The sequence below is a fragment of the Lipotes vexillifer genome, unplaced genomic scaffold, assembly GCF_000442215.2.
Source record: "Lipotes vexillifer unplaced genomic scaffold, Lipotes_vexillifer_v1.1 scaffold275, whole genome shotgun sequence".
NCBI lineage: Eukaryota > Metazoa > Chordata > Mammalia > Artiodactyla > Lipotidae > Lipotes > Lipotes vexillifer.
This window is the reverse complement of record NW_006775816.1, coordinates 320,441-338,416: the sequence shown is the minus strand read 5'-3', so window position 1 is coordinate 338,416 and position 17,976 is coordinate 320,441. Positions and strand designations below refer to the sequence as shown.

The following is a 17,976-nucleotide window of genomic DNA, read 5'->3' as shown; positions in this document are numbered from 1 at the left end:
TAATTTTCCTCTAGTTAATTACTTTCTAATTAAAAACTATACTTAAATTGAATCACTGTGCTATTTCACTATGTGAGTCCGACTGGCACTAGGGGCAGATTTCAGAAATACAGGGAGGAAATACTGAAGAAAAAAAAATTAAGGGGCATGCTAAAAAATAAGCAGGATTCTTGGAAAGTGTCAAGGTCATGAGAGATGAGGAAGTACCACTGATCAGGAGATGAAAGAAACATGGCAAACCAAACATAAGATGTGATGCTGGGCTGTAACCTAGAAGAGGAAAAGCACATCAGTGAGAAAACTGCTAAAATCTGAATAAAGTCTGTGGTTTGGTAACTACTGTACCAACATTAATTTCTTAGTATTAATAATTGCACTAAAGTTATATAAGATGCTGGCATTAGAGGAAGTTGGGTGAAGGGTATAAAAGAATTCTCTGTACTATTTTTGCAACTCTTCTGTAAGTCTAAGATTATTTCAAAATAAAGGTTTTTAAAAACTAAATTAAAATATTCATAAAAATTTTGCTTTAAAAAATAATTTGAAAAGAACAAGAAAAATGGAACATCCTACATTCTTTAAAAATACAGTAGTTTTTTAAACATCCACTAAATAAAAGTTTGTAGTGTACTGGCCACAATAAATACACACAAACTTGACGGAGGGGAGGGAAGTAAAGAAACCACTATCAAGACAAACCTGAGGCTACCGAGAGGAAGAGTTAAGACACAGGTAACAGAAGTCCATTCAAAACCTTTTAAAGGTCAGGCATCCTTCGGAATTTTCCAAAACACAAAGTTCAAGTTGCTCACATGTCTTCCCATTTTCATTCCAAATCTACTCTCTGAACCACCCTTCTCACTCATTCTCCAAGCAACACTTGCTACACCTTTTCACAAGGACCTGGTATTTCTATAATCTTAAATAACGGTTAAGTCTGAGCCAGGCACTGTGCTAAAACACTTATAAGCACAATTTATTTAATACTTAGTAATAACCCTTTGAGGTATGTACTATCCTCTCTTTATTGATGAGAGAACTGAAACATAGGGAAATCCTGTAAGTTGGCCACAGTCCTATAGCTTAGATTTGTCTCTCCATTCTTATTTCCATATTATTTATCTCCACTATCTAAAATCCCACTTCCAGGCTTCCCTGGTGGCGCAGTGGTTGAGAGCCCGCCTGCCGATGCAGGGGACACGGGTTCGTGCCCCGGTCCAGGAGGATCCCACATGCGGCAGAGTGGCTGGGCCTGTGAGCCATGGCCGCTGAGCCTGTGCGTCCGGAGCCTGTGCTCTGCAACAGGAGAGGCCACAACAGTGAGAGGCTCGTGTACAGCAAAAAATAAAAATAAAATAAAAAATAAAATCCCACTTCCTCTGGGCCTAATGCCATCTGACATGCTCGGCAGCCAACACCTTGTGTTGACTCCTCTGTCAGTCCATGCCTTCACACCCACAACCAGCAATCTTCATTTCCACTTTCCTCAGCCTCGGTCTTCATGATCACACCTGGGCCTTTTCATTAGCTAAAAACTGTTCCATCTCTAGTATCATCATAATCTCCAAGATCCTTTTCTCTGACCTCAATCTTCTATCTTTTCACTTCTCCCACTCCCAAGCCACCTATTTTTTGACCTCAATAAAACCTCCAGTGTCGTGACCCCCTCCATTTTCTCCCAATTAGGCTCTTATGGTCCATCACTTCCTACAACATTGATGGGAAATCATAGTGGTCTCTCCTCACATTCCCTAGAGTACTCATTTCAAACTTGCCATTCTCCAGGAGCTATGAAACCACTGCTTCTACCTACCATTTTCAGTAAGCAAATTTTAATTTCCTCCATGAAAAGGAACCTGTAATTCAATTTCCTGTTTCCTCTATTACCAATTTATTTGCACACTAATTTTTCTGTGCCAACTCTTGCCTCTATCCAAAGATAATCCCATTCATTTATGCTCTGGATCCTCTTTCCTTTCACCTCCTAAAAGGGCACTGCACATCAGTTACCCTGTTTTAATCCCGTTTCACTAAATTCTTCTCAGTTGGTTGGGTCTCAGTATATAAACATGTTAATCCTTAACGGATTAAAAATTAAAAGAAAAAAGCCTCCCCTCAACCCTAGCTCTCCTTTGTATATGCCTTTCTTTTTCCTCCTTCACAGATAATTTTTAAAAGAACTTTTTTCTACACTTGCTGTCTCTTTTACATTGCATATACTTTTTAGATATTTGTCAAATGAGATATAACAAAACTTCCCAAATAGTATTTGCTAATCCTATTTTGGGACAAACATGAAATGCAGGTAATTTTCTGGGAAATGGAGCTGGAGCCAGAGATAACACTCACAGCCCCAGCCTTGAAGAGTAATGGAAACAAAGTCCATCTCCAGAGGCAGGGTCTGCAGGCAGTGGTACTGGCACAGGTAAAACTGGCCAAGCTAAAATCCATCATGTCTTCAGGGAGCACTAGCAGAACCACACACAACCTCTGTGACCTGGAACCGTCAGTGTTGGTTGAGCTGTGCAAAGCAGCACCTGCTTGAAGGTGAATAGCACTGAGATCCTACCAAGACTTCACTCACCAGGCTGTGTGACTTTGGGTGGTGCTGTATCCTCTCAGAGGAAAGAAGGTGTACACATCTTTCTAACTTGCACAAGGACACCAGATGGGTAGTTGTGGCCCTGACCTGGAAACCAGGTCAATGACATGTAGTCAAGCCAGCAGCTTTTAAGATGCTCCAAAGGATTTCTCCTATGTGTCAGATGGGACCAGAAGTTCCCACAAACCAGGAAAATCCAAGTTTGCTACTATCTTTAGACACCTTGACTCCATCCTAGGCTGATAAAATACCAACACAAAATAAATACCTTCTACTTCTTCTCTGGCAAAACTGAGAGAGAAAAAAAGATGTAATCTTAATACTCATGCACATACATGCAACTAGCGAGCACCAAGGTGTAATCAAGCAGAGAATGGCAAACAGAGAGTGGACATTTTTTCAACTGAATTACAAACATTAGACTCACTATTTTCATTCATGGATGTGGATTTTACAAGACAGCATGTTCATTAAATTTACATACATCAAGTAGAGTGGGATAGTTAATGCCATGGAGAGTCAGACTAAATTTAAAATGATTGACTTATTTGGAGAATTAAGTGAATATACAAGCAGCAAATTGAAGATGGTCAGGTGTGAGGAAATTTACCCAGAGAGGAAAAACACTACAGACTGGCAGAAGCACAACGAGAGTTATAAAATGGATCCTGGAAAAACAGTACAATAATGGATCAGAACATTCATAAGGATCAATAAGCATAATATTAAAAGGTAAAAATTGGAAGCACAGCAATATCAAAACCAAACATTCTTATTAAGTCAACAGCTATCATCTCATTTCAGTAGTGTTCAATGCTTTGTTTCATGGGTTAAAGCCAAAATAATTGTTCTTGGTAGCATTTTTGCTAATGTTTTTTTTCACTACAGCCACAAATTGGTTATACGTTTTAAGAGGTCCACAATGATCCCCTAATTACTTCTCCTGAGACCTCAGAGCTCAACATCCTACAAGAGCAATTTTACCCATACTTCTTCTAAAAGTATAATTCTGTCCTTCACCACATTGGAATTCATCTTCCATATCACATCACACAATGTCAAAAGTTCTTGCTGATGTGTATCCCTACTGAGGAATGTTCTTACTACCATGAGTGGTTTAGTGCCAAATAAAAACATCAAAGATTTCATGATCTCATTCCAGGTAATTATATACTCCCAAATAGTGCACATTAACTGAATCTCATGTAGTTCTGCAATTTAATATATTGTGTTCTTAGATTAGGCTTAAGTAAAATTAGAAAACCTGTAAAAGATAAATACAACCAAAACCCTGGAACCTGGAATTAACTTTATTACTATATTTTTTTAAATAAATTTATTTATTTTTCTTGTTTGTTTTATTTATTTTTGGCTGCGTTGGGTCTTCATTGCTGCGTGTGGCCTTTCTCTAGTTGCAGGGAGTGGGGGCTACTCTTCGTTGCGGTGCGCGGGCTTCTCATGGTGGTGGCTTCTCTTGTGGCAGAGCATGGGCTCTAGGCGCGCGGGCTTCAGTAGTTGTGGCACACGAGCTCAGTAGTTGCGGCTCACGGGCTCTAGAGTGCAGGCTCAGTAGTTGTGACGCCCGGGCTTAGTTGCTCCGTGGCATGTGGAATCTTCCCAGACCAGGGCTGAAACCCGTGTCCCCTGCATTGGCAGGCGGATTCTTAACCACTGCGTCACCAGGGAAGCCCTATTACTACTTTATACTGAAGATGCCCATAAATATGCTAAAGCTATAAAACAGCTTATCTTTCTTTGTGCATCATTTTTACTACGTTCTTACATTAACCTTTATATAAGGTTTTATAACCTTTATATAATTGCTTCATTTCCTTTACATAACTTTGATTATAAAGAGGTCAGATTTTTTGGTTTCACCAATAGTGGGGTTGGATTCACTGTTTTATCCACAATGTCCTTACTCAATCCCAATTAAAATTAACAGGAAATCAGATAGCTAGCTCATTAACAGGACAACAGCCATAAAACAGCATTTACCCAGAGACTGACAACAAACTCATAAACGTTGTTATTCGACCGAATATTCTAACTGGAACTTATAGAAAGAGTGCAAACTATTTCAATTTGAAACCAAATTACAATTTAACCTAATGCCAGTATCAGGGAATAAACAGAGAAGAAACTTAAATATCACTTTTTTTCTCACATGCTATAAATTTTAGCAGAATAGACAAGAAATGAGATGAATATGCAGCATGCTGCACAACTCTACTTTGGAATATAATCTGGCTGAAACTGTTCAAGCTTATGCGTAAGCACCTGAAATCACAGGCAACTGTTATGTAATCCAGCAGAAAAGAACACTGCTACTTATAAAAAGTAGCATCCACTTATTTGCTTTTCAACTTTTCTAAACAAATGGCCATTCGTAAATTACATAAAGGATAAAATGGTTATTTCACAAAGCATAAAGGCTGACTTTTCTAGAGAAGAAAATAAGAATTAAAAAAAGCCTTCATCGTTTGGAAAGGCTGTACCTGCACACTTCCTAATTAGTGAAAGAGCAAGCTTAAACATTAACATAACCTTTATCCTTTTAAAACTCTCCTTTCTAACCATTTGACTGGTTCCATGAACTCCCACCAGGCAAAATCTAAGGCTCCTAAATCATTTATTTTCTCATTTATCTGATTCTAGAAGAAACAACGAGGCACTGACATTATCCCCCTGACAAACACAACCCATGAATCAAGTTGACAACAGCCTTACACTTCTACCCTCTCTTCCTCCACCTCCATTTGGATTATTATTTGGATTGCTTTTAAACAACCTTGCCCTGAATTTTTCAATTTCTACCTGAAGGAGAGGGAGATGGGTGACAACTAATAGATCAGAACAAAGCATTACCATAGAACCTCTCTCGTTTTATCTGGTCAACCCAAAATATACTTTTATAGTTTATAAGAAATAAAAAACACCCATGATATGGAAAAGTAGATTTGTAAAAAATGCTAATACTTGAAATAAGCGAACTGCTAGTAGGAATCTATAGCAGTCAATTAGCCCTTAAAGAACTAACACAAATGAGTTTTCCTTGGTGTTTCATTCAGACTCCTGGTGACCCTTAAGACATCAGTTACACATCCAACACAATAGGTGTTCATTTGTCTGACTGAAGAAATAGCTATGCATAAATCTTTAACACCAACAATGAAAGCTGAAAAAAAGATTTAAAGAGAAAAAAGAAAAATTATCTTTAGCGTGTACCCAAAGAGTGGCAATGTGGAATAAAGATAGCAATAAGAACCCTCCTCCCACCAACTGTACCAAAAAGAATCAAATTCAATTTTATCAGTTCACTTGAGCTCTTCTTTCTTCCTCTGGACCTTAGTTTCAAAGATATCTGAGTTGACTACAAAGCAAAGAACACAAACACATCTCAGTATTTAACTCTATGTGTACTAATTTATATCTTTTCTTGCTTAGAGATGGTATTCACCAAAGCAGAAGAAACAGACTGACTAATTCAACAATACATGAAGTATGCACTGTGAAGACACAAAGGGAACAAAGATGAATAAAGTTAAATGTTCATAGTCCAATAAAATAGAGTTCTTATGAAAAGATTAGAAAACTGATCTAATGACATAATAAATAAAAGAAAACAGAAATGTATCATACATAGTCACTCATTTAATCAGTAATGGAGGATATACTCAGTCTAAAGGATAAAAATTAGCAGAACTACATGTCAACCTCATTGGAAGGCTAGTCTAGTAAAGGGCTAGCCAACTTAATTCAAATAACTGAAATGTAAAATGAAAAAAAGGCCTTTACCAAATACCTAAGGAACAGGAAAAAAAAATAAAATTAACTCTTTTCTGGGGTTTTCTACTCCAGAAGGAGTAGAAAGGAATAATAGGAAAAGATACAAAAATTAGTCACAGATATTCTGATTACATACATAGAAAAATATGAGGAACTCTACAAAGAATAAAAACTGAGAATTCAATAAGATTACTGAATACCAAAAGCAACACCCAAATTAATAATCTTAGTAAAAATGTTAATTTTTTTTAAATACTAGTTACATTTTAGAAATAAACCAAGGAATAAAGCTCATGAAAGATGTACACGACCTCTAGGGAGAAAATTGTAAACTTTACAGTTCAGGAACAGAGAAAATTGAAATAAATAAATAGATATAAGATATCCAATGTTCACAGAAAAATTTAATATAACAAAGGCATTTATCCTGTCTAAATCAATAAATTTATTGCTATTCCAGTCAAGATCCCAACAGGGTTTATAATAAAACTTAACTAATCGATTATAAAATTAATATAAAATCACAAAGGGGCCAAGAAGAGAGCCAGGACAATTTTGAAGAAGGGAAGGGGGTCCTAGATATGAAGGCTTATTATACAGTTATATTAATTAAGACTGGATATAAATGCAGAGCTAGACAAACAGACCAATGGACAAAATCAATCCTCAGAAACAAACCTACATATGAGCAATACCTTGATGTATAACAGCGGTGATATTACAAATGATGGACAAGAATGGCTATTCAATAAATTCTGCTAGAAAAACCAGTTATCCATGTAGGAAAAGTATTGGATCCAATCTCTCACATCAGACATAAAGATATCATAATTCTAACAATTTTAGGAATGTAGAAGAACAGATCTATAATGTCAGGATACAGAAGGATTTCTTAAATAATATACTTATGACATATTTAAGACCCTTTAAAAATCAAAATGGAGCAACTATGGCTCAGGCATCCAAAATGGAGCCAGACCATTGTTGATGTGGTTTCAGACACATTCCTGCATCTCTAAGAACTTGAATTTTCTCTGAACTGTATCAAACTCGAGAACAGGACCAGCCATTTCAAAACAATATCTCCTAGTATCTGCTAGCTGCACCCTTGTAGTTTTCTAACAGAGAAGAACAAACCTGACTCCATATTGTATCTATTCCTTTAGCTCTAACCTTTGTGCTCCGTTGCCTTGCTTAGTCATGCTGACTGTGGACCTTTGTAAAAGAAGTTGCCTATAGCCTGAAATATACATGATAGCCTATTCTTAAGGGTCTGCCTCCCAGACTTGACCTTTAAGGTATGAAACTTTCATTCCTACAGAGATAAAAAGTTCCGGAACAGAAATAACATTTGTCTTGTTGAAGATTTACAGGAACATTGTGATCAGACCTAAGTGGACAGCTGCAAGAACAAGGGATTCCCGCACCAAGAAGTTTGCAACAACCAGCCACACCTCCACCTTTTTTAGTATAGAAGCCTGAATTCTAACTTGTGTAAGATGGTTCTTTGGGACCCTAGTCTACCATCTTCTAGGTCTGCTGGCTTTCTGAATAAAGTCACTATTCTTTGCCCCAGCACCTCAGTCTCTCCATTTATTGGCCTGTCATGCAAGGAGCAAGTTAGCAGCTTGGACTCCGTAGCAGTTTCAAAGTCTGTCCCCCTTCACAGCTACGTAATCAGCTCAGACCCCAGCCAATCCCTGATTAACAAGCACCCTTACTTCTTTCTAACTCCAGTCCTAATTCTTGACAGACAACTTATGTAAATAACCTTGCAGGTTTTTTGCCTTTATAACCCTCCCCTATTTTGTGGTCCAAAGGAACACAATTCAAATGGTCCTTGAATTTTTATCTCCTGGGCTGCAATCCTAACAAACCCTAAATAAACACCTGTTTATTCAATCAGGTCTCTGTTTCTGAAATTTTGGTTAACAATACAAAAAGCAGAAACCATAAAAGGACTTATAAATCTGGCCACATTGATTTTTACATTTCTATACTTTCATCCATCCTACCACCCCCAAAAGGAAGTAAAAAGACAAGACTCAGACTGGGACAAGATACTTACAACTCATATAAACTGACACGAGCATTAAGGATATGTGATGAATTCTACAAATCAATAGGAAAAAGAAAAAAACCTCAATGGAAAAAACTGGCAAAAGATATGAACAAGAAATTCACAGAAAAGTAAACCAAAGGGCCAATAAGTGTGTGAAGAAATGTTCAACCTCACTTATGATCAAAGAAAAAAAAATTGTTTAAAGTATTAGGTAACCTGTTTATATCCAACAGACTTTCAAAACTTAAAAAGCCTTATTATACCACTGCAAACTCAGTGACATTCTACAAATTAATCAGGTGGAATCTTCAAGTGTCAAATTCATAAGATACAAGATTAAGGACCTCTTCTAGACTGAGGAGATTTTAAAACATGACAACTGAATACAACACACAGTTATGAACAGGATTCTTTTGCTATAAAGAGCACTGCTGGTACTACTGGTAAAACTTAAGAGTGTGAGGATTAGTTGACAGAAATTGATCAGTGTTAGCCTCCTGATGGTGGTGGTTATATTGTGGTTAAGTAGGAGGATGTCCTTTTTTGTAGACTAATACTAAAATATTAAGGGATTATGAGGCATTGAGTCAGCAACTTACCGGCAAGTAGTTCAGAAAAAAAGTTTTTTTCCTGTACATTTATCATTAAGACACAGAAAACTTTTTTTTTTTTAACATATAGGAATAAAACCAATAGATTCAGGGTATTGTTCACCTTCGGGAATTAAAGAAGAATGTGATTGAAAGGAGTACACAAAGTATTTCAATTAATTATATATGTTCTATCCTTTTTTGTATACCTCACATACCCTATTTAAAAATACCACTGAACAAAAATAGATTCAACTTGAAAGTACATACTGAAAATTGTTTCAAAATTAACTTTTGAATGCCTTTAGGATTATCTATACTATGTTTCCCCACACTAAAAGCTAAAATATGTATTAAATAGTAGGTCATCTAAGCTCTTAATGCCAATAAACACTTCAAACACATGCTTAAGAGATAATACTGATGGCATTTTATAAATGTGCTCCCTCCTACATTACAATAGAGCCTAGTAAACACCTTCCCAAGAAAAGATTAGATCATTACTATTCATACTTAAGTACTCGTGCAACTTTATTAGACCATTTCTTCCATGCTTACAAATGATGACAGGAAGTCCAGAATTTAAATAATTTTTGTTAGAGTAATTCTGTCATCATTGGCATTCATTTAATGCCTATTGATGATCACATCTTGATAGAAGACCTTTCTTGCAGCTTTCGTTCTCTCAACAGATAGTGAAAGTGAGAAAACAAAAAAAGATATGAATGCATGAAATCTCTCTTCCTATTCATTATTTTAACATTTTTGTGTTATTTAGCAAACTGGCAATTAAAGCTAATTTCCACCTAATCACAGTATTGAAGGTGAAAAGAAATGTAAAGTCTTAGAAATCTTAAAAGTTAGAAAGATGCACCTAATCAACAGGCAGTTATTTGATAAACCAGTTGAATGATGCTGCATGGATTTAATCTAGCAGAGAGACATATCAAAATAATAAATAAAGGATAAATTACACAAGGGTCTTATACACAAGCAGCTCTGAGGGGTGAAAGATCTGTACACTGAACACTGTAAGTCACTGATGAAAAAAGCTGCAGAAGACACAAATATAAAGAAAAATGTTCTGTGTTCTTGGGTTGGAAGAATTAGTATTGTTAAAATGTTCATCCTACTCAAAGCCATCTATATATTCAATGCAATCCCTATCAAGATTCCAATGGCATTTTTATAGAAACAGTCCTACAATTTGTATGGAACCACCAAAAACCATGAATAACCAAAGCAATCTTGAAAAAGAACAAAGCTGGAGACATCACACTTCTCAATTTCAAACTATATTACAAAGCTATAGTAATCAAAACATTATGGTACTGGTATGAAAACAAACACAAAGAACAACAGAACAGAATCAAGAGTCCAGAAATAAACCCATGCATATATGGTCAACTAATATTTGAAATGGGAGCCAACGATACTCAATGGGGAGAGATAGTCTCCTCAATAAAGGAGGAAAAACTGGATAATCACATGCAAAAAAAAAAAAGAAAGAAAGAAAGAAAAGAAAGAAACTGGACTCCACCTTATACGACTCACAAAAATTAACTCAAAATGGATTAAAGACTTAAATTTAAGACCTGAAACTCTGAAACTCCTAGAAGAAAACATAGAGGAAAAGCTCCTTCATGTTGGTTTTGGCAAAGAGTTTTTTGAACATGACACCAAAAGCACAAGCAACAAAAACAAAAATAAACGTGAAGGATCTCATCAAATTAAACAGCTTCTGCACAGCAAAAAAAAACCATCAACAAAATTAAAAGGCAACTTATGAAATGGGAGAAAATATTTGCAAACCACATACCTGGTAAGAAGTTAATATCCAAAATACATAAGGAACACATATAACTCAAAAGCAAAGAAACAAAATCTGATTAAAAATGGGAAGAACTAAATAAACATTTTTCCAAAAAGGTTAAACACATGGCCAATAGGTACATGAAAAGGGACTCAATGTCACTAATCATCAGGGAAATGCAAATCAGAACCACAATGGTTATATCACCTCACATAGTCAGAATGGCTGTTTTCAAATATATATATATATCGAGTGCTGGGGAGGATGTGAAAAAAATGAACCCTTATGCATTGCTGGTGGAGTGTAAACTGTTATAACCACTATGGAAAATAGTACGGAGGTTCCTCAAAAAATTAAAAATAGAACTATCATATGATCCAACAATTCCACGTCAAAGGATACGAATTTACAGTTATAAAATGAATAAATTCTCAGGATGTAATGTACAGAATGGTGACTCTAGTTTAAAAAAATATTATATAGTTGAAATTTGCTAAGAGAGTAAACCTTAAAGTTCTCACCACAGGGAAAAAAATGCTAATTATGTGAGGTGATGGACGTGTTAACTGACCTTATTGTGGCAATCATCTTAAAAAATATACCTCTATCAAATCATCACATTGTATACTTTAAGTTTACACAATGTTAAATGCCAATTTTATCTCAATAAAACTGGAAAAAAATAAGAAAATAAGTTCAGTTTCTGGTTTGTTGAGGTTTAACATCTCTTAGAGAGCTTGATTATAGCTGCTCTTTGTAGAAGACACAGCAAAGGGTCAGAATATAGGGAATATTCTACAGTATGAAAGGGCTCCAATCCCCTAGAAGGAGTGTGTAGGGAACAATTGATAAAGAAAAGACAAGAGGGACAGAGGCAACACTCAGAGGAAATAAAAAGAAGAGGAGGCATGGAAAGTAAACTGGCATGAATTGGCTAGAGAGGAGAAAAATCAGGAAAAGGAAAAAAGTGTCACGGTACCCAAAGGAAAAAGAGAAACACAAACAAGAGGTCAGCTGTGCTGTGTTACATGTTGCAAACAGGATCTGATGATTGGAAAGCCACTTACAGTTAGAGGGGTAAACATCTACAGCAAAACAACAGCAAAAATGAAAAGCTATTGGTAGAAAGAGCCAGAGTAAACTATTCTTTGTGGAGGACAGGCTCTGAATGGAACAAGATAAAGGACAGGAGCTGTGGTAAAGGACACATGAGCTTCCCATGGACAGGATATGGATCCCAGGGAGAAGCAGGCCTGGGCCATCTAAGAGATACTGCATCCCAAAGGTGACCCCACCAGAGGAATGGTCTCATGGAAGCCTGGGGCAGAAGGCCAAAGGAGACGTCACCAGTGACAAGGGAATTATAGGTGAGACTGGGAGCAGGGGAGCCATGAAAATACCACAGGAGAAAGGAATCCACATTTGTAATCCCCTAACCTCTGACAGGCAAAATGGTCCCCCAGAGATATCCATGCCCTAAGCCCTGGCTTCTGTAAATACGTCAAATGGCATGGCAAAAGGGACTGCAGATGTAATTAAGGTTACAAACTTTAAAACAGGGAAATTATTTTGGATTTTCTGGGTGAGCCCAAGCTAATACATGAACCCTAAAAAGCAGAGGACTTTCTCCAGATGGAGGCAAGAGATGCCACAGAAGGGGAATTCAGAGAAATTCTAAGTGTGAGATGGATTTGATGTATCTGAGATGTAAGGGCCCATGTGAAGGACAGGAAAGAGGCCTCTCAAAGCTAAGGCAGCCCCCAGAGGACAATCAGGGAGAAAACTGGGACCTCAGTCCTACAACATCAGGGAACTGGACTCTGCCAACAAAATGAAATCAGAAGAGGATTCTCCCCAAAGCCTCTGATAAGAGCCTCTGACACCGATTTCAGCTTTGTCAGCCTATAGAAACCAGCTGAGTCGACCTGAACTTCAGCCTACAGAACTATGAGACAATACAGTGGTGTGGTTTTAAGCCACCAAATCTGTGGCAATTTGTCATGGCCAGCAATAAAACTAACACAACATCCCATGGCACCAGTGCTAGATTATAAATACCCTCAGCCAGCAAAGTATTTTTATTCCTCCTCCCCTCATCTCCAATGTCATCCTGGAGGAGATAGGTTCAGTCTGGAAAGCAGGAAAGAAGGGAAATGCAGTGTGGGGAAACAGAGCAGAGCCCACCAGAGCCCCAAGCATGGCCCCAAGCATGGCCCCAAGCACAGCCCAAAGCACGGCCACAACCATAGCCACAACCACGGCCCCAGGCATGGCCACTAGCACGGCCACAACCATAGCCACAACCACGGCCCCAAGCATGGCCACTAGCACAGCCCCAAGCACAGCCACGACCACGGCCCCAAGCACAGCCACAACCACGGCCCCAAGCACGGGCCTGACCACGGCCCCAAGCACGGCCACGACCATAGCCTGCACTGAAGGCTCTAGGTGGAGCAGCCTTGAAAGAGGGAAAGTGAGAGGCTTTCTCTGGATAAAAGTTAACTTATTTAAATTAAACTAGGGTTTTCATTATCTGAAAGCAAACAGAAAACTCTGGGACCTGCGGTGAATTTTATCCAGGGGCAGGAAAGAATAAGCTGAAAGAGCTGGTTTAAAGGGGCAATGGCTGGAACAAACAAGTCACTTTCAATCTGTACCTACCATGTTCACCTCGGTCAAAAAGCCAGCTACACAGATCTACTGTGAGTTCAAGAGCAACCACTGAAATCTGACGTCCATAAATCAAAGCTGTATACAGAGCAATGCTCACACAACTATTTCACATATCTAAGATCTAAAGAGAAACCAAGATGAGCTTTCAGATAAAAATTCTGCTTTCACTGGATGACAAACAGGAAAAAAAGCCTTTAAGAAGTAGCATAACTAAAAATTCATCCCTACTTTTAAAAAGTGCACTGAAAATGTTACCCAGCGACCAACTAAATTAATTTCCTAAATAAAAGTGAAATGAGTACAAATGTTGAAGGATTACACTGTACTTCGCATTCATTAAGTAATCAAGTCAACACACTGTCTTTCAAAGAACCGTCTTGAGGAGGGAAAAGAGGTGTTCTTCAAAACAAAGATTTTACTTCATGAAAAAAATCATCTAAGTACCTTTGATAACGTTAAACAAGATTTTTTAAAACTGTACAATGCCAAAACAAAGAATCTAGATACAACTTCTAAATGAAACCTCATTTTGGCAAATGCCAAAAAATGAAAATGGCAGATTATTCAATGTTGCTTCCTCAAAAGAATTTTTATTAATAAAAATGGTACGGATAGGTGCAAGCCAAAAATAAAACCCAACCTAAATCTAGCATCCTCCCCAGACATAAAAACAGCTTTAAATTTGTCAAAGATGTGGTATCCCACCTGACAAGCCTGAGAAGTATCACTAGTCCACATTTAAAGGAGAAAGACCCTTCTCAGCTTTAGAATCTCCAGCAGGTTTTCCCTGCATTGACCACTGTGATATGGTCAAGGTATCAGAAAGGGAGAAAAAAAAAAAAAACCTATTCTTTATTTTTTTTAAAGCCTTTAGTTGTGACAAACTCACTCATTAGCAAATTGGGCAGCCCTGAGAAAGCAATCATTCATTTTACTTCTGCTGAGTAAAGTGAGTTTGACTGCAAAAGATCTTCTGCCAACAAGGAGACCTGTTTAAGATTTAACAAGTGGGGCTTCCCTGGTAGTGCAGTGGTTAGGAATCTGCCTGACAATGCAGGGAACACAGGTTTAAGCCCTGGTCCAGGAAGATCCCACATGCCACAGAGCAATTAAGCCCGTGCATCACAACTACTGAAGCCCGCACGCTAGAGCCCGTTTAAGCCCTGGTCCAGGAAGATCCCACATGCCACAGAGCAATTAAGCCCGTGCATCACAACTACTGAAGCCCGCACGCCTAGAGCCCGTGCTCCACAACAAGAGAAGCCACCACAATGAGAAGCCTGCACACTGCAACGAAGAGTGGCCCCCGCTCGCTGCAACTAGAGAAAGCCTGCGGGCAGCAACAAAGACCCAACACAGCAGAAAATAAATAAATAAAATTAATTAATTAATGTAAAATTTTTTTAAAAAAGATTTAACAAGTGATCTGGCCCAGTTATTAAAATGTGTAAACACTTCAAAAATGCCAAAATCCATCTGCCCTGTTCATACAATTAAAATTGATACTCTTAGCTAGGAGAAAGGTAAGAAAGACTAACAGAAAAATACTTCTAAAGTCATCATGTTCAGAACAGAATACCATCAACTATGTTCTGTACTTCCTAGGTAGCTGTACTTTAACAACCACTAGCTGCGGTAAGCCTCCATAAATGTCTAACATCACTGGCCTACTTGCTTTACTTACTCAGATGACACCAGCAATTATGAACCAAAAGAAAAAATTTTCTTAACAAGGTAGTCACAAGTGAACCAAAAAAGTACCATTCCAGAATCTCACGGATAATTTAGGTAGTGGTTCCACATATGATACATGAATGAGGGGGCACTTTATTATCTTGAGTCCTCAAAGATAGTCTTGAAGAAATCTACCTTATACAAGTCTCATTGACAGATGCAAAGGTTAGCAAAAATGGTTATGTTCTTTTGTTCTAGACTGAAATTATATCAACTTGTGGTGATAAAAGAATTACAAAGGCACATCCCAAATTCAGTGAGTTCAAGTGCAGATTTAACTGTTGCAGGACTATGCAAACCTGGTTATCGTGAGAACTGAGAAAGGACTCAAACAAGGTCCAAAAATCAGCACACTTAACAATGCACACAGCAGAGAGCTGTGACCATCATTCTCAAATGCAACCGACCCAGGCAAAAGTATATCATTTGATACTTTAGAGGTTTATGTTTTTATGTATTTCTGTGTAAAACAACTGGTATGACATTTTTCTTGGGATTCTTAATTTTGTAATCCTAAAACTCTCTATGCCTTAAGTACTATCTTAGTGACATCAGAAATCACCTATGGAACCTGAGTTTCAGACTTGTGTGGTTTCATTAACATGAGCCGAAGCAAGGGCTTTTTTTTACATCAAACGTTATATAAGGAATCAAAATTCTTACCATCATCTTTTCAAAAAGCTCTAAGATTTCCTTCTCTGACAGTGGCTTTGGAATGTTTTCATTCATCTCTGAAGAGCAATCATTGCTTGAAAATGCAGTCTTCAGGTTGGAAAGTGGAGTCCTTTCTTTCTTGCTCCCTGGAATTCTTATGCTGGCAAATCTGTCCAGCTATGAAGAAAGATAAAATAAATAGCACACACGTAAGTACTCTCTTCTCCAACAATATTTACCTAATTCCCAAAATGAAAAAACAAACAGGGTCAATTACATTATCACTGTGATTTCATCAGGAGGCTTTCAATTAATTCAGCACTTAATCTTTAAAATTAAAAGAAATAATAAATATAAAAATAAGAGTCTTCATAACCATCCTGTCTAAAGGCAGAAGAGATACACAACCTGAAAAGATTCCTTCTAATCTTAAGATTATAGGATTAAGAGTCTAATGAGTGATGTCTGCTTTACAGATTAACAAATTAAGCATTTTTACAAAGGTAACTTAGCTAATTTAGTGGTTGGCATTCTAACTAGTACTCAGTGTCCTGCCCCCGCAGCCCCTCATCCAGTGTCCTTTTCATAGTACAGACTATGGGGTGGGGAGGTGGGGGAGCAGGGCATGATTTAGTCATTTTAAAAATTGACTTTTAGGGCTTCCCTGGTGGCGCAGTGGTTAAATGTCCGCCTGCTGATGCAGGGGACACGGGTCCGTGCCCCGGTCCGGGAAGATCCCACATGCCGCGGAGCAGCTGGGCCCGTGAGCCATGGTCGCTGAGCCTGCGCGTCCGGAGCCTGTGCTCCGCAACGGGAGAGGCCACAACAGTGAGAGGCCCGCGTACCGTAAAAAAAAAAAAAAAAATGACTTTTACTTACACCTCCATAACTTGTTGGCCTGATAGACATCACATTTCTCTTTATTCAGATTGGTCTGTATTTGAACTTCATGAACAACTATAGAGTAGCTAAAGCCTCAGGAAATAAAACTGGATTTTTGCTGCAATGAGATTTCTTCTACAATCATATCATCAAATAGTCCACGGATATTTGAAAATGCATAGATTAGTTTACAGAGTTAATTGTTCATTCATTGAAAATTCCTTGAATTTCACAAGTTCTATTCCTAACAGAGAACCCAGACACATACAGTGTTTCAAGTAGTAACCAGCAAAAAATGTAAAGAAGTGTGTACTTAAAAAGCACAATGATTCTGGAATTGTTCAGCATAACTGTGCACACATTAAGCTACTATTTTCACCATATATATGTGTAGTACATAGTCCTGTACTATTCATTGTAGTAGCTACTAGCTATGTGTGGTTATTTAAATGTAAATTAAATTTTTAAATTCAGTTCCTTAGTTGCCCTAGTCACATACCAAGTGCTCAAGAACCACAAGAGACTAGTGGTTCCCATATTGGCCAAAGCACACAAAGTACATTTCTATCATGACAGAAGGTTCTACTGGATAGGGCTACTACAGCCCATTAAAGAAATATAACACTTAAAATTCTGTTTAAAAGGACAGTAAGTCACAGTATTGATCATTCACTTCACTAAAGAAATAGGACTTTTTTCAAATAATGATATGCAAAGATAATAATGTTTATCTTTCAAAATAGGTCTTTAAGTTCACTTTGGAGATAATCCCTAGGAAAAACACTCACACATGGTCCATCTAACATGAACTAAACATTAAAGTACTAACAATATGACAGCTTCTGGCAGGATTACAAAGTAGTCACAAAACACCACTGCTCTCATCCTAACAACAAAAGAAGCCAGATACCCTACAAAATTGTACTTGCTACTGTTTTCAACCCATCAGGAAGCTGAGGAAACAAGAAAACCTGTAAGAACTAAATACTGGGACGTGACAAACTGCTTTTATCCCTGACGAACAGCTGAAGAAAAATAAAGGTAAAGAAAAACCAGCCAAGTCTTTTTTATGAACTTTGACAGCTGCATGGGTACTGGCATGAGAGAATAGAATTCCAAGGGCCTCGGTCATGAAGCCCCAACCGTGGAGCAAGTCTGCACCCTCCTACCAACTCTT

At 37.7% G+C, this 17,976-nt stretch overlaps 1 protein-coding gene across 1 annotated transcript in view; it reads right to left on the bottom strand.

Moving 5' to 3' along the window:
• DIAPH3 (diaphanous related formin 3) overlaps positions 1-17,976 on the bottom strand; it is a gene marked incomplete at its 3' end in the record, with an annotated part of 415,912 nt that overhangs the window by 344,538 nt on the left and 53,398 nt on the right. The window contains 1 exon segment of the mRNA XM_007450220.1: positions 15,927-16,094. Coding sequence (XP_007450282.1) covers positions 15,927-16,094 — 168 coding nt within the window.